Source organism: Ascaphus truei, chromosome 3, assembly GCF_040206685.1.
Source record: "Ascaphus truei isolate aAscTru1 chromosome 3, aAscTru1.hap1, whole genome shotgun sequence".
Classification (NCBI taxonomy): domain Eukaryota; kingdom Metazoa; phylum Chordata; class Amphibia; order Anura; family Ascaphidae; genus Ascaphus; species Ascaphus truei.
Genome location: NC_134485.1, coordinates 312983218 through 313008120, shown reverse-complemented (window position 1 = coordinate 313008120; position 24903 = coordinate 312983218). Strand labels below are relative to the sequence as shown.

Here is a 24903-nt window from a genome sequence, read left to right as displayed (position 1 = left end):
TATCTTTCAAAATCTTCCTCAGGTCTGGGTCTCCCAGTAAGACGTGCCAGTGTCTTTGTAATACATTCTTAATGTTCTGCCACTGGTTATTGTATGTGGAGATGAACCTGAACCTAATTGATTCGTCACTGGGTTCCTTGGTTCTACTTATTAGAAGACCCTGTCTTTGAGAGGTTAGTGCTTTGTAATAGGCCTTCTTAATAAGTGTGTTGCTGTATCCCCGTGCTCGGAATCTTTCTGACATATCCATTGCTTGTCGAACAAACTCTGGTGTTATAGATCAGTTCCGATGCAGCCTCAAAAACTGGCCCGTCTGTATATTATTTGTCACATGCTTGGGGTGATGACTGTTGGCCATTAGTAGTGTGTTTGTGGCTGTGGACAGTTTTGAATGATGTATATATGTGTGTTTTTAACAAGTATTTAGACTAATAAAACTTTATTATTTTCTTGGGACTTATTGGTACAAGGGTCATTAATTCCCTATACATTTGTTAAACATAGGTAATTTTCCCTATTGGAATATTGTCGTCCAGAATAAATTATCCAGCATTGAGTGCCGGGTGCGATGGGGATACTTTTTTGATCCCTCTTGGATAAACACTGTTACACATTGACTACTTTATCCCTTCCGAGCACCTGCTCACTTTATTTAGAATTTAGATTGTATTATTGGACGAGCGGTCTCATCCCCTTTATAGTAGTATCTTCATAATTACTCTGCAAATCAGGAAAAGAGCAGAAAGGACTATTTACCTCCGTTTTGGGGACTAGTTTCATCACCAAAAGCTATGGAAGATTTTCAGTTTAAACCCTCCAACGCATTTGTTAACCATGGAAATATGAAAAATAACTATTTAAAAATACTTATACTGTACTAGTTCAATTTTACATTTAACAGTTGGTTAACTTTTGTCTTAGATGGGAATGCCCCCAAAAAGTAAGATCAACTTAAAATAGTCATTATTAAAGCAACAAAACGTGAAATCTTTTATAGATTTTTCAAAATAAATCAGTTCTGTAATATTAGATAATACCCACTGTATTTTTTTTATTGTTGTTTAACTCTTAAAGAGTTAATCCAAGCCGGTGGATTTTTTTGCGAATCTATATTTCTATATAATTGAAGCGAGTGGTCTCCTGAGTTGAATTAATTAATTTCAGCTCCGGGGACTCCCTGCTTTCGGTCAATACCTCCAAACTAGGTGCCTGGAGTCGCTCTCCTCGGCTACCAGTGTTCACAATATTTATTTTATTCATGTATACAATGTTTTACCAGGAAATAATACATTGAGAGTTACCTCTTGTTTTCAAGTATGTCCTGGGCACAGAGTTATGATGAAAGATACATAGTTACATTTAGTGAGGAGGGTTATACATTATATACAAGACATTTGCATGCATAGTAGGAGATAATGTATGTTATTAGTGTATGCAACAGTTACAGTCCAGATTAAAAAGTGAGAGCTTTAGTTTTGAAAAAACTTAGACTAGTTTTGGCTGTGAGAGTCTCCGGTAGACTATTCCAATTGTGGGGTGCACGGTAAGAGAAGGAGGAGCGGATGGATACTTTTGTTGAACCTTGGGACCATGAACAGTCTTTTGGAGTCCGCAGTTGAAAGTTTTCACGTCCTGCGGGCCAATAGAAAGCCCCAACGTCAACGGTGCAGCTTCCTATTGGCCCATGTGATGTGGGCATTTTAAACTTTAATTCCCTGCTGGATCAGCCGGAGCGACTACCGATGTCACGGGAGACTAGGACAATTACACCAGGCATTCATACACTAGATAAAACTGCCGAGTTGAACTAAAGTGAATTTATTTGAAAAAATAAATAAAAATTCCTCAAACTTTCAGTACATAAAACGCACACAGAAACTCACTCAACTGAGGGAACAACATAAAATCCTATGGTAGAAAGGGGGGGGGGGTGATAGACAGCACTCTGACACAATGACTGAGCAAGGTTGCAGGGTGCACGGAACAGGAAGGGACCATAATTCCCTTCAGAAGTACTAACAAACCAAAAGATAGTACCAGCACTCTCTGTCTCACAGCTATAGATATAAGCGAATACCAGTGTAGGGAATATGAATGATTTAATGACACTAATAATAAACTGAAAATATACAACAATAGCCAATACGCCAATGCAAGAATAAATATCTCCATAGAGAAAATCAAAAAATAAAAGGGGGTAGAGGGGAAAGAAGGGGAAAAAAACATGAAAGAAAAGGAAAAAATCACAAAAATGGAAAAAGGAAAGCAAACTAGGGGGGCGACGTTTCGAGGGGTGACCTCTTCATCTGGCCCATTCCCCCTGGTCCCAAAGGGTCCCAGAGGTACTTCCCTAAGCCTTCCCTCCCCACTGTCAAATAATCCCACACTCAGCTAATGATATAAATCTAAAGTCTAAAGAGGGCAGATATCAAATATCAAACAATAAATGTAAATAGTGAAAACAATGGAAATTAGTGCGCAGCTAATACCTAGTACTTAACAAAAAGTGACCTGTGCACCGTGATTAGGAAACAATATTGTAAACCTTATGTGAGGGTGACACTTGGCGTGGGTCTGCAGCCTCTCTTGGGGGTGGCTCGACACCCCTGGAACTAGACAGAAAACAGAAAAACACTCCTGAAGAAGTAACCTAGTGTTACGAAACGCGTTGGAAAGAAGGGTGTCATTGCTCGTTTCCCCAAAGTATTTTGAAGCGTCTCTGGACACTGTCAGTAAGCTGATTTGTTTGACGCATGCGCGCTGTCTACTCCATTCTGCTGGTTACTTCCAACTTGATACGCACGCCGTGCGTTCCAGGAGAAGGTTTCCGGAAGCCGATGGGCGATTTGTGACGTCATCGCCGGGCGGCCCGCAAGGAACAGCACGCCGCTTGGAGCCGTGTGCTCTGGGACTCCTACTATAGGACATTCACACAAACCATCCCAAGACGGGGAGCACTGGAGCCCGCAGCAGACGAGACGCTTGCTGATATATCCCCTGCTGGAGTTCCCGCAGCTGTGAAGTAAGAAGCAGACGAGACGCTTGCTGATACATCCCCTGCTGGTACTTACCAAGGGTGCTACCTCCGGTCATCACATGGTGTGGTAAACCTAATAACCAACCGCTTGTAATCATTATCTTGATGTACGCAGATATATTTATTTTTAATCATAGTCACGTTTTATACTCTATTACACTATGTGCGTTGTGCGCCTTGTTTTTCTGTTTTCAATAAATGTAAATACAAGAATATTGTAAGACACAGAACATATGCAGATATCAGATGTCAATAAGTGAACAAGTATATGTAAACCCTCTATCAACAGCTCCTGGTGCCCTGTGGAGTGCTAGCACATTTTTGTGATTTTTTTTCCTTTTCTTTCATGTTTTTTTCCCCTTCTCCTTCTTTCCCCTCTACCCCCTTTTATTTTTTGACTTTCTCTTTGGTGATATTTATTCTTGCATTGGCGTATTGGCTATTGTTGCTATATTTTCAGTTTATTATTAGTGTCATTAAATTATTCATGTTCCCTACACTGGTACTCGCTTATATCTGTAGCTGTGAGACAGAGAGTGCTGGTACTATCTTTTGGTTTGAACATAAAATCCTAGGTGCGGGGACCTCCGTCCGGAGGCTTACCCCGATACGCGTTCCCAACTTGCGTCCCTGCCCTCGGTAGTATGGGCAGCACTGCCTTGCTCTCCGCTAGCTAGGAGTTTTTAAATTCCCTGGCATTACTTCACTCCAAACAGCTCTTGCCAATGCTGCACACAGACCGCAGCAGCATTGGATATAGGCACAGGACAGTGCCCATGTAATCCCCTTCCACAGGCAAACAATACAAGCACCAGGGTTTGATGATAATAATAATAATAATAATAGCATGTTTTTGTATAGCGCTGCTAGTTTTAAGTAGCGCTTTACAGAGACATTTTGCAGGCACAGGTCCCGGTGGAGCTTATAATCTATGTTTTTTGGTGCCTGAGGCACAGGGAGATAACGTGACTTGCCCAAGGTCACAAGGAGCCGACACCGGGAATTGAACCAGGCTCCCCTGCTTCAAACTCTCAGTGCCAGTCAGTGTCTTTTACTCGCTGAGCCACTCCCACTCCCTCTTACAGCTTTCTTGCAGCGCAAGTTCACTCAGCAGGTGGTCGACCTCTCCCTGGTTCCTCAACAATGGGCCTAATCCCATCAGTGTCCAGGCCTACAATACCAAACTCGGATGTGGTTACAGCTCAGTTTGCAAGAGCGTTAACCCCTACAGGTCCCCACTCTTGAACAGAGCTGTATCACTGGTGTTCATCATTTAAGATGAACATATATAGGACTGGTACAATAAACTGTACATAGATAAATAAATGCATCGTATCATATTGACAGGTAGGGGTAATGGCGGGCATAATCTTTTATTTACAAGAAGCCAAATCTACCCCTACCGGCACAATCGACACCTATTTTAGAGGTAAATATCTATGGAACCAGGGGTCCTCTGAGCTGAAATTAACAGGGTTCAGCAGACTCCCTGCTTCAATTCTATATTAAAAAAAAATAGTTTTGCATCTTGGATTGCTCCTTTTTATACTGTTTTTTTAATGTTTTAAAGCATCGGCTGATTTCTATAGCAGGCTTTAGCTGTTTGTGATAATTTGTTGCCAATATTCCCAGTCGTTTGAGCTGCAAACTGTAATGGATAATGTTACCTTAGTAAGGATAAAAAGTTCATCAATAGTGCTCAGAATGACTGTAGAGGAATACTTGTAATAATGTCCATATAGAATTTCTTGATTGAAGATATAGTGATGCAGGCATCTGATATAAATGTGAGTGATAAGTGTATAGGTGAGCGTTGTGTATAGGACATATATGTTGAAGTCCTAGGGGTGCTGTGAGTGGAGAATGATTAGCTCCACCACATTACTCCTAATGAGGACAATGTCACACACGCTTGCAACCACCTTGATAATACACCTTCCAGCAAAGAAAAGGATAAAACACTCACATGAGAAAAGCCTGTCTTCTTCTTGTTGGTGGCGTGCATCCGTGATAATGATGAGTAGATGAGTATGCTGCAGGACGCAGTGTTTCAGGGCACAGCCAAAGATGATCAGGATAACAGCTTGTGGTTAAAAGGTAATCTTTATTCGAACATCATGGTGCAGACAGAGGAATGGAGGGTAGCTCTTACGCGTTTCACGCCTAGCTGGCGCTTCGTCAGAGTAAGGATATACAGCTGAACCCCATTATAACGCGGTGCTCGGGGTCCACAGAATGAGACTGCATTATAACCAGGATCGCGATTAAATAAAAAACAATGGCTGCCGCGATCAGGGGTTTCGCGTCCGCCGGAGGGTGAGAGCTGGGATAACTCTCCCAGCACTCCCTGAAGCCGGCGTCGCAACGGCACCCCCACGCAGGACTTACCCAGCAGCTCATCTGTGTCCTTTGCAGGAGAAGCTGGTGAGACTGCGAGGGGGGGTGGGAGGAGGATCTCACGGAGTCTGGAAAAACAGAGTTGTCAGCTGTCTGTGTGAGTGCCCTGGCCCGGAATCAGCTCCCCTCTCCTCCCCTCTTCTCCCCCATCATCCCCCTCCGGCAGAGGTACAGGGAGGGAGGGGGGAAAAGTGGTGTGTGTGTGTCTCTCAGCAGGGGTGGAGAAGCAGCAGCATGATGGTGGGCTAAGCGGCTGAGGACACGCTGCGTGCGGCCCCATGCGCCACCAGCTCCTTACCTGCAATCTGTTTCTCCCTGCTGCCTCCTCCCTCCGTGGCTTACTACGTGCTGTGACGCGTCAGCCGGCCAGTGCTACCAGAAGGTGGTGTTCTGAAGCGGGGCCTCAGCCTTAGATGGGGCTACTAGTATGCATAGGGGGGGGGGGGGGAAGTTAAGAGTCAAGAAGGAACCAAGACCGAGACATGGGAATCAAGAGGTCAATGGAATGGATTGGGCAGTGAGATTCATGGGAGCTAATGGTTGTATTGGGATGCATGGGAGCATCATGGTTGCTCTGGGATACTGTTCTGTTTTCATTGTTTTACTCATAATTGTCTAATGGGTGAGGGTAAACATTTGCATGTATTATATCAGCATACATGTGTGTGTATTTATCAAAGTGTATAAGGAAGGATATATGTGTATGCATGTGTATCAGATGGGATAAATGTATATAATGTGTGTATATTTGTTTTTGTATATACTTCATAACTATGTGATGTGTAATAATTATTAAATATACTGTACAAAACACACAATCGCAATGGGGCTGGCAATGTCACTTTCTGTGGTTTGTAACTGATTTTGGTGCCTCCAGGACAGTTAACATCTCATCCATTTTTAAAAATGACCCTCTTTGTGAACACTGTTCCTTTCAAAGTGGGTCTTCTATTATCCCTTACCAGTATCCTCTTTTTCAAATTTCACTTCAAAGATGCAGTGTGCGTGCGCTATTGGTGAAGGTTCCCGTGATGTGTTATTAGTTTGCCCACAACAAAAAACGGGAGCCAGACTCAGACCGCATTATAAGCGGAACTGTGTTGTAGCAGATTGCGCTATAACGGGGTTGAGCTTTATTGTAGCTGCTGAGTAACACTGACTGAAGCAGCCATTATGTTAGGCACACAATCAGGATTTTTACAGATTTATAACAGGAGCAGCAAACGATTGCCAGTTTAGGTAAGAATATAGAATTATATATTGCCACATGCTTTACATATACAAATAAGAAAATTAAAAAACGGGTGACTGCAGTATTGCTGCTTTTTTTTTTTTTTTTTTTTTTTAAACTTCCATTGCTATTTCATTTTTTCCTCAATAGGCATTTTGTGCAATGCGGTTTAAACCTGAAGTTCAAATAATAGCAAATCAATAACCTGATTGACCCAGATGAGCACTTCACTGTGTGGCTATTCAAACTGCTGGTTAAAATCTGACAGTAAAACTGATGTTGACCCATATTTACTATGCTGTGGCATTTTATAAGATGTCTTCCGGTAGCAAAAAGAACTTATGACATAGCACGGCTTACTGAATGTCCCAAAATTCAATGAGTTGACAGATTAACATTTGCTGTACTTGTCTTTATATAACAATTTAAGAATGGACGGTTGTGCACTGAGTTCCTCGCTCCCTATTAACACAGAGTGGTGGTGAAGCACAAGGGGGAGTGGGGCGGGGGGGGGAGAGGGAGAGGGAGGGGAAGAATTCCTGACGTTGGGCAGCATAACCCTGCCGGTAGGGATGTTCCTGTGAAATTTGGGGTGGCTTTGTTGGTAGGAACATTCTTGTGAGATCAGAAGGTGTGGCCCTGCTTGTAGGGACGTTCCCCAAGATGTGAGGCTGGGTGACCCTGATGGGTTCTGTAAGGTCAAGGGCATTTCTTGTCTAGAAACAATGTCTTTCTTTTTTTATTGTTTTTGGAAAGTGCAATCCAAAAGACGTGTGGTTTGTCTGCCAAATAATGTGGAGTGTGGAACCCTGGCACTTAGCAGTTTGAAACTTGTGCTGTTGCCCAAAGGCAAAAGGATTTGCTCACAATATTTCATGCACTACAGAATAGCTTTTCTTGATTTTCATTTCATAGAATGGCTTTATACGCCTCTGGTATGCTTTTGTAGTATAGCCTGGTCTGTGCTCACTATGTACACATTACTAAATGTACAGAATGCAGCAGTTGTGGGAAATCTCAGATCTAAAGAGCACAAGTGCAGCTATCACGTATCACAAAGGTCTGAATATATTTTGCTTGAACATTCATTTTCATAATAGAAATTATTAAGCTGTTATAAATGTTTTCTATTCTAGTTTCATGCTCCTGAGTAAATCCATGCCCCAAAATGAATCCCATAATACCCCAAATCTATCTTCTTTCCGCCAGTGCAATTTCTGCTCTCTCCTAATGCCCTTTCATTTCCTGCAATCTCGCCACATGATCCTCCAGTAAGCAACCAAGTCTTCTCAGTATCTACATTTCCAAACTATTTCTTCCACTCTCTATCCTGGGTGTCTTCAGAAAATTGGGAAGTCAAAATTGAACAATCTTTTGCAGCTCTTCACTGTACGGAGACAGCTGTAAAATGACAAATGATGTTCAAGTCCAGATTTCAGATATACATTGATGGGGGTGTGTGTCTACTACTACTCGGGACAGACCTTTTGGGTTGTAGATGGCTTACTGTGCAGCACTATTCAAGAAGACAAATCAAATGTTTGGGGCAATCCAAGGTTTCAAAAATAAAACTGAAAATATAATAATGCGCCTTGTGATGCACCCGCATCTAGAATAATGCGTACAGTTTTGGCCATTGCTCACTTCTGTGACCATGAGGGGGTTAAAGTACATTATAAACACTAGTGGTTCTGTTTTTTTTTTAGCGTCTGCTTCTAAAGTTGTTGTGCTTTAATGGCGTGTATATGTTGACCGCATTTACTGGTACAATTTTTGTATCGAATTAGTACCCTGTATTGTGATAGATAATGATTCAGCCTTTAGCTGCCAGAAGTGACCACAGTTAACAGCTTTGTGTTGGCATCAGAAGGGTTAAGCATTTTGTGTTGAAGACAACCGAAAAACAAAATTGTCTTTATTATAGGAGCTGACAAAGGCTTTGGAAGAGCAACCTGATGACGCAGAATACTACTGCCAGAGATCTTATGCTCACATACTGCTTCGGAATTACAATGGTAACATACAACTTTTGGTTGTAATTATTTTTCTGACTTTCAATTTGGCATTTTCTAATATCGGTTGTACTTTCCATTCGTTGACATTTTAGCGTTCTTTGCCACTGCTGAGTTTTGCAGAGTAGCAAATAAGCTAAGGAAAGAGCCTACATCGGTATTAAAGATTTTATTTTAATAGACACATTTTGCAATCTTCGTGGTGACAATACACTTTGCATGTTTTGTTTTAATTGATGCAGTAGTGCCTTAGCTTTAAGGAATGTAATTATCGTATTGGTCCGAAATATAGTGCTATGTTTTCCTAAAAATATCCTTCCGAAACTGTACTTGTATTGTAAGCGCAGCCTAACACCTTTTTTATTTTTCAGGTAGAACACATTCAAAACTTTAGGGTTGTATTATGTGCGAGGCCGTACTATATTCGGGCCAATACGCTAAGCTGCCGATTTGATCCGTTCTCCCGTGATCAATCGGCAAAGATCCTGCTTTCCAGGGCTCACAATATGGCCGCTTGTTTCCAAAGAGGAAGTACTATGCCTTTGTAATTGGTTGCTATAGCAACCAAAGGATGCTTAATGCTTAAACTAGTTAAAAAGGGCATAATGAGTCAATGTTAATACTGATTGCATTTAAAAAATTTTTTATCTGATTCTACACACAAAAAACAAACACCGGATTTTGAATGTAAGCTTAATTCATTAATATGCATTTAAGAAGACATAATGCTGGGGGCACGGGGGGAGGGAGGGGAGTAGTATCCAATACTACACACCCAGGTTTTGTATCTTTACTGTGCAATAAATAGTTGGGCATTATGCTTGTAACTGTTGCATTTAATTTGAAATACAAGCAAGAGCGGGTTACCCAGTCAGCCAATGGAAAGGAATAGTAGCGATTTGAAGTCTAGAGCCGAAATGTTCTATTTAACCTAAATTGAACCAGGGGCCTCGTAGAGCTAAACTGGTACCTTGAGCTGCTGAGATTTTACTATTTTCTAGTACAAGGAAAAACAAAGATGGCAAAGGGAAAACAATAGGAAGTGGCAATGTAACCTCCAAATAACATTGCAGCTTTCACACAGTCTGACCCTGGAAGCCATAATGTTTCTCTCGGACAAGACTTCTTGTCTGGGAGATTCATCATTAAATTGCACTTCAACCCCACCGGTTGTTGAGATGAGGTTCAGCTCAGACTCCCTTGTTCAAATAAGGTAAATATATATGCTAACATTGTGAAGGGAAGCTGCGGTTGCTTTGAGATGCATTACTAGTTACTCAACTCCAAGTACTGCAGCCTTTCAGTTTCATAAATGGCATCCGTTCAAAGTTATATTAAATTGACACCCTGTGTTACTATTCCTCAAAGAGCCTGTGAGGACCTGCTTTTATGATCAGTTCTTTAACAATAGACTTTTTCCAAAATGAGCAAAAGGTAAAGGAAACCTGATTCAGAAGTAGCCCACATGGCCCAATAAAAGGTAACATACCACCTACTCCCTGTCCCTCTTTTGTTACTCCACATTTAATTGAGCAGTAGGAGTTTAATTTGATTGGTGACGTCAGGGGTGGAATTAGGCATTGGAAGGCCCCGGTGCAAGTTTAAAGCAAAAAGGGCCCCTGGACCACACCTGTGGAGCAGCTGCGACAAAAGCGGCCCATCCAGGCGGTGATTGCGAACATTGGGCTTAATGTCCTTGTTGGTACCTCCTAGGTGGGCTCCTGCCACTGCCTAGTAGGGCCCGGGGGAGGGTGTGCAGAGTGGATGGGGGGGGGGGAGGGCCCTGTAGAAATACCAGTATGCTGTTCTGGCTGCTAAAATAAGTGCCGGAACAGCGGTCCGCGCATGGAGGATGGAGGATGGCCACCTAAACGTGGCGGGTCATAGTGCAGCAGTACACACATCGCGTCCCTGTAACAAAAGACTTGGCTGTCTGAAAACTATGTTGCTTACTCCCTACTCTTTGATGCTGTGCTGTAGCGGGCAGTATGAAGGCTTTACCCTGGCACAGTAATAGACATGCAGCCTTGCAGAGTACCTAGAAGAATGTCCTGTGACTAATGCTGTCAGTTTTGAGGGCTATTGCTGGCAGAAAGTGACAGCCACTGCAAGGACATAAAAAAAAATAGAACTCTGCTGAAATAATCCGTATTACTTTATTTCTACCATGTTCGTTTTTCAGATCTTTCCTTATATACAGGCTTAATCTATTTTGCAGCTGGAGGGGTTTCCACCCGCCGCCAGAGAAAGGGGTTCTAATTTGCTTGTACCTGCTTAAGCAACTGCCTCTGTTCACGTTCCATTGCAGATATAGTTTGCAGTGGAAGCAAGGCTTCCCAGTGTAGTTCAGGAGTGTGTGTTTGAATTCTCAATGCTTTTGGTTTAATGCAGATGCTGTTTTGGATGCGAAGAGGTCCCTCGAGCTCCAGTCTAACAATGCTAACGCTTTCCTCAGGAAAGGGTACGTGTCAGTACTAGTTTCCAATTACATTTATTACCGTCTAAAAAACCTCTGGCCATGCAGCGTTAAATTGGATATTCATCAGTGCTGCTCTAATATGGATGAAGTTGTCCTATGAAAAGACGAGGAATACTAATGGGCTAATGAAAAACATTGACAGTTGTTTCTAGCATCATTCTAAACTAGAGACATATTTGACTTTAAAAAAAAAATAGTTTTAAACCTTTTCATTTGTTAGAAAGACCTCTAATGTATTACATTGTCTTTATGCCACCTGAAAGACCTATCGTGTCCTTCCAGCAAATGACAATTCCCTGCTTTACTCTATTCAAAAAAAATACACTGTTTTTCTTTAGTCTGATTCTGTTCATTTTACTAGCGCGGCATATGGAGATATGTGGACCAGAAGGACACTGATATATTTAATGAGTTTATTTGATGTCTTTTGTAAAGTCAAACACCTTTTTAAATTATAGTGCTGTCTGATGCTGGATTAGTTTTATTCCCATAGCAACAGCAGTTCGGGGAGGTTTTCTCCCCCACCCCCTTGAGTCTCTTCCCAGGTGCATTGCTGTCATTGTGGAATAGGACACGTTCTGCTCAACGCACAGTGTCCTCCCCGCCTCCTCCTGCTTTTCCTTATTGCAGCTTGGGGGATGTGCAAGATGGAAATGTTTGGTGTAGAGAACTTGGTGAATAGATCAAGGCAAGATTAAAAGACCCTGCTATGTAAAACAAAAAATAATCATTATTATTATTATTGTAGAAGCACAAGTGTGAAATTACTTTTGTCAAGGGGTCTGAAACGAAAAACTGCAAAGTACAGGTATTTTTTTGCAACGTTGGTCAGCTAGTTCTAACTTCGAAAACATATCAATATCTTTGTGCATGTTTAATAAGAGATGATGGGAATTCAGGTGTCTGATGTTTTTGACACTTGGCAACATGAGGAGGATACAGGAAAATAAAGGCTCCTAAGTGACTGCCCCTTTCTTATTATAGGGAGGCCGAGTACCACTTAAAGAATTATACATCTGCTCAAGACACTTTTACGCAAGGACAGAAGGTAGATTGTAAGTATTGGGTTGAAATGATGTTGTAAATGTTAATAAAAAATATACCAACAGGGCTGGATGTTTTCCTTTTTGATTTCATTTGCAGTATATGCATTTTGATATACTTCTTGGCCTTTCGAACTTTGCAGAAGCTATTTTTACTTTCCCAGTTTCTTTACAGGATGGGAACACTGGAGTTGATCCGCACTCCCTGCTTTGGTAACATCCCAGTTCCCTACTGTAGATACAGTACTTACCAGTGAAGTTACTGAGTCTATATCTCCACCTTTTGTAGACAGCATGCTGACCCACCTCGGGCCAATCTAAAGCTGCAGCATCATTGGTTCTGGATTTCTGTTGCATGGCTATTTAAATCTCCTTTAAAAACAAAAGTGGAAGTAATATGGATGACTTCACTGGTAAGGATTTTAGCAACCAGGGTTTTTTTGAGCTGAAAATAGTGCGATTCAACGCTAGAAAATCCCACTGATTCTAATTCTGTAATAAATATATATATTGTGGGAGATTGCTGCTTTAACATTGTGATCTTCAAACTGCAAAATGAAATCTAAAAAAAAAACATTGAGCCGCCCTTGGATTATCAAACAGGTTTGAAAGTTAAGATTATTTGTTAATCCCACTGGTTTGTTCTACAAACCTGCGGTCTTCCTCACTGCTATGAAAAAAATGGTACTGCGGCAGAAGTAACAACAAATCTGAAAATGAATGTATCTCGTTGTGCTTCACTGTTGTAAATGGGATTTTAAATTGCAGATAGTTGTCATGAAAATGTCTGTGCAACTATATTTAGGTTCAGTTATTGTATAGCTACTGCTCTGTAAATGTGTTTAACGTTGTGCAACGGTGGGTGCCGACAGGGTATACATTTAATCTGTGTAAGGATTTATGGTTCTTCACTTTGGTTACCAGAGGGCAGCAACAGAGGATATAATGATGGTAAACTTTAAATTAGGCAAATTACTTTTTCTGGTATGTGCACCAAATTATTTTTCCTTCATCGTTGCTTTCATACTAGAATTTATTAGACAACTACTTAGGATACAATAGCTTGTATTGTTTTAGGTAATGTAATTTGTCTTTATTGTATTTTGGTTTGTGTTGCTTGCAACACAGTATTAAAATTGACATTTTTAGTTGACATAATCGAATACTCAAATTAGCCACCAGATGTCACTATTCATCCAACCTCACCCAAGTTGTTTTAATTTGCAATATAGCAAAACCAAAAGAACAAGACATTTATTAACACTAAGATTTTTCAGCTCTTCAGAAAGCACCTGAAGACTATTCCCAATAAGACTAAAAAAATCCACTGAACATGCAGCAGTGCTGAGTATCTCTGAATGCTTACAATGTGTTGAAAATGTTTTTATGCCAAAGAGGGAGTTCTATATACATTATATTGGGATTCTCTCATAAATTGTGGTTGCTGACATTAGCGCCTCCTCTTGGTGCTCTCAACTCTCTGAAAGCATTAATACGAGGACTCGTACTATGGTGAAGGCCTTCCCTATTTGTTTTGGGCAGGTGGACATCCTACTTTTCGGGGCATCACCGCTGTCTAACAAAAATTAACCTTTTTTTTGCCAAGTTTGCAGACTTTCAATCTTTCCACATTTAAAGATACCTTAACTTCTTTTGAGAGCCTACTTGAATGAGCTCTCTTCTGATTTCCTCTCCTTTAACTGTGGTGGCATCTGGTTTATTTACCACCACTAGGAAGGAATGAAGCTGCTGGCAGCCAGGTATTCCAGCTCTTGACACCTCTACCATCTCCTGCCTTTGCACCTGATGTATCAACCTTTCCATTCTTTACATTGTAATCTCTCACAACCTGGCACATCTGCATTCTTTGGGGATTAAAATTCCTGAAACCATCTGAAACCAGCAATGCACCTGTGTAGGGCCTTATTCTATATGTTCCAAAGTTGCTGGTTTCCTCTGAAACTCTACACAATAATAGAATTGCACTATAATACAATAATAGATCTCCACAATATAGAATTACCCCCTTGGAGTCTCTAGGAATTTTTATGAGGCTCTCTATAAAACTATTGTGAACTGTTTTACGGAGCCCTGATTGTGTTTAGTTCTCTCCCTTTATTTGTAAAGTGTTCAACGTGTGGTCCTTTTGTTTTGTTACCCACATTAAAGAACCAACATATTCAAAATAAATTAATTGTTGCAGAGTTCTGTAGAGTATTTCAGATACTGGTAAGCCTTTTTCTCAAGAACATTTTGAAAATGGAACATAATTATGACCTTGATGTAAGGTCATGCGTATCATACAAATTGCTAAATTAAACTGGTAATATTTATAGACGCGTTGGCCCAGAGTAACAGCGGTTTTATTTCATAAGTAAATGAAAAGTATGTTGATCAAAACGCTTATTGAGAACCCCTTTTTCCCCCCTAGACGTTTCTTATCTTAAGGTGCATCTTTATATTTTTGGGGAAATGCCCAAAGGAAGCACTGGTATCTGTTTTGGAGCCCTGTTTTCAAATCTATTTTTTTATTTTATTTTGTTTAAAGAAAATGAAAAAATGTATGGGTCAGGGATTTCCTGCAATCCATTCATCCACATTTCAACAACATTTTGGTGTCAGAGCATATAGAAAAATAGAAATAATTTTAGTCTGTAGGATGTGACCATTTTTAAGTGTACATTTTTGGGAAAAATAGTATTCAAATATATACTTGTGCATATATACTGAAAAGAACTGTAAATATATTTAACTTCATATTTTATTTAATATTGGAATGATATATTATGCAAGTAAGTTTTTGTTCACCCCCCCCCCCCATCAGAATTAGCTGAAGGTTGCCGTACCTTTTTATTGAGGAGTCAAGTTTGTTTAACGGTGTATATGAAAAGTTTTTGTCTATCCTGGCATCTTCTCTTGCCAAATTCAGATTACAAACCCCACTAATTGATTGGATTGAAGCTGCCAATTTTTCACTACCAGTGATGCAAATAGGCAGTGGGACTCCAGCAACAACAACATGGCTTAATGGTGTAAATGTCCTATTTTTAATATGTATTTCTTTTAGCATCAGACTCAACCTTTTCTGTATGGATTCGGAGATGTGAAGAAAAATTAAACGGTGAGCAGATCTGCTACTCAATTGAAGTATGAAAACATACATATCGCAGGGTGTGTATACTGGTTGTAATGCAGTGCCAGATTGGCCATAGCTTGATCATTGAGCTATCATGTCTTATACGAATCCTCTCCTACTTGGCCGTCGCATCCATGATCTGCATTCCGCTGTCCGTTTAGCATGAGATAATAACCTCCCGCTAAGTAGCATGCCTGTGATTTGCTGGTTTGATTTTTCTCGGTTCCTCAAGTCCTCTATATGAAAAGTTAGTAGATGCTACTTACTGCAGGTTGAAATTCTCTCATATGTGCAATTTATTACAGAAATTTAAAGCACAAACCCAACACAAATTAAATAAAATCCAGTGATTAAAATACAAATTAATATCACCAAGAGGAGATGCAGCTGGCATAAGGAGTTCCACACCACCTCAGAAGACGTCACAGAAATCACTTGGAACGCAAAACTAACGTTGGTTGTAGTGAATTGATGATTAGAAAAGGAATTTGGTTATAGGAACTCTCAGGGTAGTATAAAAAAAGAGAAAAAAATATATAATGCAATACAATTTAATGAACATATGACAGAGCAAAAGAGCTCCTTCCACTCTCGTGCTATATGAATAAAACAGGCGGTGTGACCACTCTGGGTCCTGCTGTTATGCTGGAACGTCCTGTGTCTCGTTGTGAATCGACCAATGCTTCCCCACTTTCGGGTTTCAGATGGCAGGTGATGTTACAGACCTTCACAGCCAATGGGGATCCAAGCCTGGTCTCCCAGTCGGACACCGTCAGCGGTATTAGTTGAAAGGCACAGCGGGTACTTAGGTCTCACAGCTACAGAGCAGTCAAATGCAGGAACAGTGGTAATCCACAATCGGCTCAGGGTAACCCTACGCGTTTCATTCGGAATATCCAAACTTCTTCAGGGGTGGGCCTGAAGAAGTTTGGATATTTCGAACGAAACACGTAGGGTTACCCTGAGCTGATTGTGGATTACCACTGTCACCCGCCATCTGAAACCCAGAAGTGGGGAAGCTTTGGTCGATTCACAACGAGATACAGGACGTTCCAGCATTACAGAGTTACAGGACCCAGAGTGGTCAAACCGCCTGTTTTATTCGTGTAGTATGTGAGTATACTACCCTGAGAGTAATTTGCTGTCCTATTCCTTGAATGTTGCAGGGGAGAATGACAAAGTTTAACAATTGAATTACTTTTTTTTACTTGTCTAATTCAGGTATTTAAAACCTCAACTTTTCTAAATGCTATTTCCATTTACACAGTGTTTGTTTTCCTCCCCACTTTTAGTTTCACCAACGCCTGAATTGGTAAGTTTTATTTATTTATTTTTGGTATTTTTTTCACCATGTTTAAACAAGTATTGCTTTATTTTGACACCATTTAAGTTGTTCTTTTCTTAATCATCTGCAAAATGTCTTATAATTTTTGCCGATTTATTCATTTGATATATTTAAAGTTAAGTGCTTTCTAATGTTCCCAAATATCGACACAGTAAGATATTGTAGCTTTTTTTCTTTTTCTTCTAAACTTCCAAGGAATTGAATATCTCCATCTAGTCTAAACTCAATAACCCCACTTCAACCTCTTTCACCTCAGGAGCCAGTGGCAGTGAATGGGTTAAAGGTGTGATTAAATACAAGAAATAAAAATATTCTTGGCAATATTTCCTGCGCAAGACAACAAAAGTATTGTTTCTAGTGAGAAATCCTAACGTCTCTTCCTCAACAGCCATTTTTAAGAGGATGAAAATATATCCGGTGGTAGCAAAAAAAAAAAAAAAAAAGTGCTGATACATTAGCATAACATACAATTATCTTCTGCGCAGTTATATATTTAGCGTTTTTAAAATGGACGTCTGGGGATTCAAAGATGGTACATACACAATCTTAACAAGCTCAAAACCCAAACTCACAATATTATATATTATGTCAACTGGAGTGCTAGTGGGAAAGTGACTTCAAATACACAACCATAAGCAGAAACCCCAATGCACCTCCAACGTGACAAATTATTTGATTCATTTTTTTTTCTTAGTCTGGGTTATTTAGTGCAGCCTTTTGGTTGAGCCTGTAACAACGTCACGGTGTAGACCCTTTGTGTAATTCACAATGTGCCCATACAATGTTTGTTCTGTGGTGACCTCATGTGGAATTTGTCTGTTTTCATATCCAGGCTACAGATCAGCAGACATCTTCAAAATATAAGTAAGTGAAATGTTGCTCTCTCCCCTTTTTTTGATATTGGTGTTTAACAAATTTCCTACCAAAAGAGACCAAATGTACAGCTTCAGTTCTGCATAAATATTGTTGTTTCTCTAATAGAAAATTGCAAAAAAGGAGCATTCCCAATTCCTTATATGTAATCCTGCCACAGGTGCACATTGAGGGACAAAGTACAGGCATACCCCGCATTAACGTACGCAATGGGTCCGGAGCATGTATGTAAAGCGAAAATCTAAAGTGGAAAAAGGGTAGTGCTACACTTTATCGATGCATGTACTGTACGGCAATCGTCATATACATGCAAAACTGATGTAAATAACGCATTTATAACAGGCTCTATAGTCTCCCCGCATGCGCAGAGCTTCAGTACAGGTAGGGAGCTGGTATTGATGTTCAGGACGTGCTGACAGGCGCATGCGTGAGCTGCCGTTTGCCTATTGGGCGATATATCCTTGCTCGTGAGTGTACTTAAACCGGGGTATGCCTATATAGGCGGTTCTCCAGTGGACTTGCGATGACTCCATTTTATTATGAATACATCAGCTGATCAACAATTCGGTCCCATCTTGGACCTTTTTCTAAGATCGCGCTGAAACATTACTCACCTGATGTGATGAAGACTAATTTTTTATTAATACAAGTCCACCGGAGTGCCGCCTATATGTTCTCTCAAATAGAGGCCAGACAAAAACAATTGGGCTTGATAAAGCAGAAATCCAAGGCAGTACCTTAACTTCTACATGACTGGTGTTTTCTCCTGGCCAGTGATGGATATGGTAAAGCAGCATGCTTTTGTTTTAAACATGCAATACATCCCAAAAGATTTTTTTTTTTTTAGAAATATGTCGTAATTAAAAGTATTTTTAAATGTTTATCACTATTCATATTTCTGCTTCAGACTCATACCATGCACATTAAATTCAAACCATTCTCTCCTATGGAGTAAAAGGCAGCCATCTTGTTCTTATCCCTAAAATCTAGAAGGTATAAAGTGGTGTGCATGGAGTGCAACATAAAAAGGAAAGACCAAAGTGATTGGGCAAAACATAAGTTTTATAGAGAGGTGATACTGTTTTTCAAAATAGAATGAGGATAACCATTTTAAGGAGATCCAGTATAGCACCTCATTGTCACTTGTGTTGCCGTACACATTAAAGAATGGATACTTCCAGCAGTAGTCAACTTTGCTGATTCTGCGATTCCTGGGAAGCTTCAGGGTTACAACACATGATTAATTATTTGCTCAACCTAACCATGAAATAGGATAAGGTGCAGTAAGGGAAAAATTGGTACAAAATATTGGAAGCGAAAGAAAGCCCCTATGTATATGCACTCGAAATCCTAATAATTACTCAAACTTAACGTTTACGAGCAAATACCTAAATGAGAATCCATGGGTCAGAATAATAAATAATTACATTTACAATAAATAAATTGATGCAAATTAAAATCGTAGGGGAGACAGCCGAAAAAGTATTCACTAATCCACTAGTGACCCTCAGAATACTGGGGGATGAACTGTGGTAAGTGTAGTGAACAGTATACAGTACATTGTGCCAAGTAATGGGCTCTTTTAAAGAATATTCCTGTTCAAGGACTGCTTCACAATATAATCTGATGCCAGAAAGTAAATTCACAAACTTGAACTGTTTGTATTTTATGCCAATAGTCCAAATAATCTGAATGTTAATCTAAAATGTGTAATCGTATGTATTGAGGAAGGGGAGCCAAAGTTGAAATCTTGTCTGCATCATTGAATGAGGTCTGATATCAGAGAGCAAGCAATACAATTCTCTTGCCTGCAGAGCTGACAGTATATTTCAGCAAGTAAGTAAGTAGCAAGAATTGTATCACTGTTCTACCCAGTGTACCCATCATTTTTTTTAAAGCATAGGTGATGTTGCAATATGTGCAATGCACAGCTTTTTGAAGTTCTAAAGGTTAAGATACAACAAATGTTGTTCGTGTGTGGTTTAGCCACACGGGGCACATGGAGACCATACCATGTTGGATACACCATCTACCTGCTAAGTGTTGAAGTTGCACTATGCTTAGTCTAAAAGAGAGCAGCGTTTAGTGAATCTGCATCCGACAGCCCCACTGTGAGCTCATTGGATGTAGTAAAAAGCCTGGAGGCAGGTACTACACCAGGGGTGGCCAGCCTCTTTTTCAGGTTGGGCAAAATACATTTCTGGGGGCCACTGTCGCTGCCGGATGGGGGCAGTAGAAGTGCAACTCATGGGACGATGGCAGTCTGCGTTCATACATGTAAAACATTTCACTTAAATAGAACACATGGTTTAACTGACCTATATATTGGGGCCTTGTGGCCAAGGGGACAAAGTATTACTCTACCCTTGCAGTGGGGTGTACGGTAAGTTATGTTCAAACAAAGGGTGAAAATACAAGCCCTTTTCGGCCCCTAGGGCTGAGGGTTTGTAGGGTGTAAATCCATTTGCACACTCACTGTAGGAGTGCTTTAGCCCAATTTCCTTTTGCGACCCATAGTGAAATGGTAAATACCAAGGAATTTAAGGACATTGGTGTTTCCATTATGTAAATCGTTCACATGTCTCAATGTGAGTTTTCAGTTTATTTCTAATTTAACCTAGGTGTTCGAGCCACTTGCCTCCTCATTTGTCTGTGTGTTTTACCAACATATTTCTTTTCACATTCCCAAATCAAGGTATATATGACACCACTTGTTAGGCAGTTGATGAACTGACGAATCCTTAACTCCTTGGTATTGTCTCAATTTAAGAATACTTTGGTAGAGTGCATAGACGAGCTGGCCTTGTAGCCACTACATCTGAAGGATCCCATAGGTTTTTGGGTATCAGTGAAGTGGTTGCAGACTAAAATGTCAATTAGATTGATGGCACGTCTGCTCACCATGATTGGAGAAGATTTGAATACCTTTCTCAAGTCCTCATCTTCCATAAGTATGTGCCAAGGCTTCTTGAGAACCGAATTGACTGTTTGCCACTGGCAGTTGAATGTGCCTATGAATCTAATTTTCTCTTCTAGTGCGGTAAGTGTCTTGTAAGCAAATCAGTTAGTGTAGTGGCTTTGGCTCTTTTATATGCTGTATTGCTAGTTTCTACTGTATTCCCGCTTCAGAAGTTTTTTATTTTATTCCCCCCCCCCCTCCTCCTCCTTTTGGCAGCCTGTTAAAATACACAGGAACTGTTCAAAATAACAAGGATTTCAAAGGAATTGCCCTACTGTTATATTATTGACAAATGGTTTAGGATGGTGACTGGCAGCCAGCATGAGGCTATTCGTGCGGTACACAGTGCTGTTAATATTGCTTTCCGTCTCTTGATATTTTCAGATCAAGGAAGTAGTGGGGGGGAAGGGGGTTGTCCATTTCAAAGGTCAGCCTAAAATTATGATCGTTTTTATTCAGAATATGAATGCATTCATGTAAAATGTCAATAGGGCCTCACCACTATTGCATGATGTCTATGTAGTGGGACCACAGTTCAATGTGCACTGTGTATTTTTCCTTTTATCTCCTTGAAAATTGTACACTCCTCCCACCAGCCCAAGTATAAGGTGGCATATGTGGGGTCACGTTGTCCCCATAGCAGTGCCTGGAATCTGATGGTGCATCTTTTGGTTAAGTAGAAAATAATTGTGCTTGAGTACACAATCATTGTGGTAGCTTCAGGGCTAGTTGTATTGATAAACAAATTACAGTTCTAGCTTTGGTGAAGTTGGCACTGCTGCCTACTTGATGATCAAATGCGTCCATGGTGGACAATCGGTCTCTGACTTTATTTTGCTTTGACAGTTGTGTGATCCATGGAAAACTTGTCCTTGTGGGCAGGAGTCAAGGCATGTTGTATGCTCCTGTAGCAAGTTCTTGAGATCGGACCACTTGGCACGAGAGCCCTGCTGGCAGGAGCATGCATTAGCCATTTCTTCTCCAATACTGCTGTATCATCCGCATTCAAAGGCTTTCTCTGAGTCCACTGGAGTAGCTCCAGTCACTAGTGATACGTTTCCAAAATTAAGCTCAACTTAAAGCAGGTGTTTGATAATATCTTAATGGCTCCTGATTCTTCTGTCCTCTTCCTTACTGTCTGTCTAGGGCCAGGGTCATGGTCAAAAAGACCGCGCTGAGGGGAAACATCATCCCTATTGAGCACGGCTTTAGATGGCGCTTCCGCAGGCGTGTGGAATTGCAGCCAACAGCACAATTTAATTTTTCCCGCTGAGGGAAGCGCAGGACCGGTCACGTGACCGCCAATGGCCGTCCATGATGTTGGCGCCGTGATGTGGCGCGCTAGCCCCGCCTCCTGCCCCGCCTCCCGCCCGGTTCCCACTCGGCTCACAAGTGCGCACGCTGACGCTCATGCAGGGACACATAAAAGCTCCTGCTTGAGCAGGAGAGCATGACTGTCAGCGCTGTGAATGTCACCATGTCCGAGGCCTAAAGCACGTATAAGAAAATGGGAAAGGATTGCTGTTCTAGAAGTGTCAGAAACCCATATTTTGGGAAGGTGTGTTGATTGTCTTCGTGTCATCAAAAAGTTATGTTGCAAAATGAGTGTGCAGCATGTACCATCATTCTGAATCTTGAATAGTTATGGACAAAGGCTCATTTTGCACCTGTGATGTCTTGAAATCACATGTTGGTGCTAAAATCGCACCATCCTCTATCTTTGTACCCAAGTTATAAACGAAAAATAAAATGTTTTAATTGAAGTTATTGATGGCATCACCACCCAGGAATATTGTAAAAAAAAATATCTATCTTCACATCAATTACCGTAGATACAATTTTTGTTTAGTGTTCCCTGGGGAAGTAGCGATTGCCTAGAGGCCATCACAAACTGGGTAAACCGTAAACTCGGCTTTGTTCATTTTTTGTGAACAAAACTGCCGAATAATTCCCAGACCTTTTTGCTGATGGACAACGGAAGCAGTAAAGGCCATTTTTCTAGACAACACAAAATACATATGTACACGTGGAAGGTTAAAAAAAAAAGCAACCCACAACTAAAAAAGTTGTAACCCATTGACCCATGGGAGATGCAGCTCACATCACTTTCTTCCGGACCACTCCTGTGCCTTAAGAAAAAAGTTGTGACACCTGGATCATTGTCTGCTGGCTTAGGAAGACTTCATCAGTGCTCTGGAGGAAAGCATTCAGTGTTCTTGAGGGATCCATCAATGCAGGCCAGGTCTATGCGTTTCCATGGCAATTCGGTGTGACGGTTACTTTACTTCTGATTCCCGTGGCTGCCTTCTAATTCTGCAATTATCATTTCCCCCCTCTGATTTTATAGAATTGCGATCTCATTATGGTTGATGTTTATAGACAGAAATGACTACTAAATACACATCCTTTTTATATATTTTATGTTCAACCTCTAATGGGAGGATCAGCAGTGCTCTCGTGTGTACTGCAGTGTTTAGACTAGAACAAAATGATTTTTCACCATTAGTGATACTTTTGTGTAATTGCCGCACATAATTAAATGAGTGGCTTGTGCAAAATACCCCCTCCCCCCCCCCCTTTAAATGGTTTTTTTTTTTTTTTGTACATTTGTGGGCTTTGACAAAATATGAAATTGCAGGATAAAATAACAATTGAAACCTGAAAATCGCAGTCTTGTGTTGCTGTGTTTGTGTGGGCGGCCACTAGTCTGCAGTGTTGGTTTATGTACTTGGTATCTTCTGCATTGGATGTTAATCTCAGTGGATGTTAAAATGTACCTTGCTTTTAATTTGGAAACAGAAAGGGTTTTTTTTTTTTTTTTCCAGACTTGGGGATCTGGAGGGGAGAAATAGCAGCATCAAAACAATCGAATAAATTGTCAGAAAAAGACATTCTACATACAGAATTCTTTTGATTCCTCCAGATCAGAGCATTTTATAACAAATTTTTGCCCTGCCCCCAATTGACAAATGTTGAGAAACTCTGTATATTAAAAACACAAACTAGGGGACTCATTTCTCGACTATACAGAGAGGTGGTCTGTTCGGGAGCAGCATACTCAAAGAAACAGAACTATATGACACAATGGGAACAGGACCTAGGGGAAATCTTAGAGGAAGAGGAATGGACAGAAATAATTACAGCCGCGGCTAAGAGCTCCATATGTACGATGTTAAGGGAGAACGTGTGTAAAGTGTTAATGAGGTGGTACCTCACCCCGGTGAAATTGTCTAAATTCGTACCAGGATACTCCCAAAACAATGTGGCGGTGAGGCAGATCCCTTACATATGATATGCTGTGGTCCTGCCCTCGGGTGCTCCCCATGTGGGAACAAGGAAAGATTGTCTTCAGAGGATTTTAGGCCTCAATCCCATTGGACACCTGGCTGTTCCTATTAAACAGACCAGTAGAGGGGCTCTCTAGAACACAATGTAAACTAGTAGCACATTTCGCAACAGTGATGAGGTGCGTGATCACAGCACTGTGCAAACAGGCAGAAATCCCAACTATTCCTGCAGTTAGGAATAGAATTTGGTTTGTATGCCAGATGGAAAAATTAACAAGTTTGGTTGATACTGGCACTACATTTCTAAAAGTCTGGATTATTTGGCCAGCACAAACAGACTTCCCAGGGGCGAATGGTACTTCAATCCTAATGTGAGTCTTGGAAACACACTCTCCGCTGACTTAAAAAACAAAAAAAAAATAAACAGGCAATTGTCTAAAGGGGCCTAACGGAGCACTTTAGATGGATAACAGAGAGACTGGCCACATGGGAGACCACTCTAGAACTCTGGAAGAGCAGAAGCTTGGATCAGAAAATGGAGAGGCAGACTCTTTCCCCCTCCCCTTCTCACCCCTCCTGGTTTAGGTTTAAATTCTTTTTTCTCATACAAGTTGGATTATTTGTATAACTGTTGTGACTCATATGCATATGTCATATTGAAGCATGACAAACTTCAATAACATTTGTTATTAAAAAATAAAAATAAAAAAACGCACCTTGCTGGATTTTTATTGTTTTATAATGTAAATACACAATTTGAGTGAAAATGAAAGAAAACCGGGTGCGATGTTTAAAAGCGTTAATCGATGTAAGCACCTGAAGCAATTGGCAATAAAGTTATATTCTCATTTGTGAAATGATAGGTGTGTAATCAGCGCTAGTGCAAATGACAATAACAGATCATAAAAAACCTTAGATACAGAGTCCAATAGGTAGTCCTGGAGCTGCCTTGAAAAGATAGTTCTGGTATCTTCTACCCAGAATTGGATTGATGGCTGGAAATGATCTTTTCTGGCGCTGAGGTGAGGTTGAGATGAGTGGATTTGTAGTTTCTTCTAATATGCTTTGACCTCAGGAAAGGAGAAAAGACAAAGACAAAACATG

General features: G+C 40.7%; 1 protein-coding gene across 3 annotated transcripts in view; it reads left to right on the top strand.

Moving 5' to 3' along the window:
- SUGT1 (SGT1 assembly cochaperone of MIS12 kinetochore complex) overlaps positions 1 to 24903 on the top strand; it is a 57275-nt gene that overhangs the window by 13806 nt on the left and 18566 nt on the right. For all 3 annotated transcript variants that reach the window (XM_075591055.1, XM_075591054.1, XM_075591056.1), the window contains exons 4-9: positions 8590 to 8680; positions 11069 to 11138; positions 12141 to 12211; positions 15267 to 15320; positions 16628 to 16647; positions 17513 to 17544. In XM_075591055.1, the coding sequence (XP_075447170.1) occupies positions 8590 to 8680; positions 11069 to 11138; positions 12141 to 12211; positions 15267 to 15320; positions 16628 to 16647; positions 17513 to 17544 (338 nt within the window). The remainder of the gene's footprint in view (positions 1 to 8589; positions 8681 to 11068; positions 11139 to 12140; positions 12212 to 15266; positions 15321 to 16627; positions 16648 to 17512; positions 17545 to 24903) is intronic.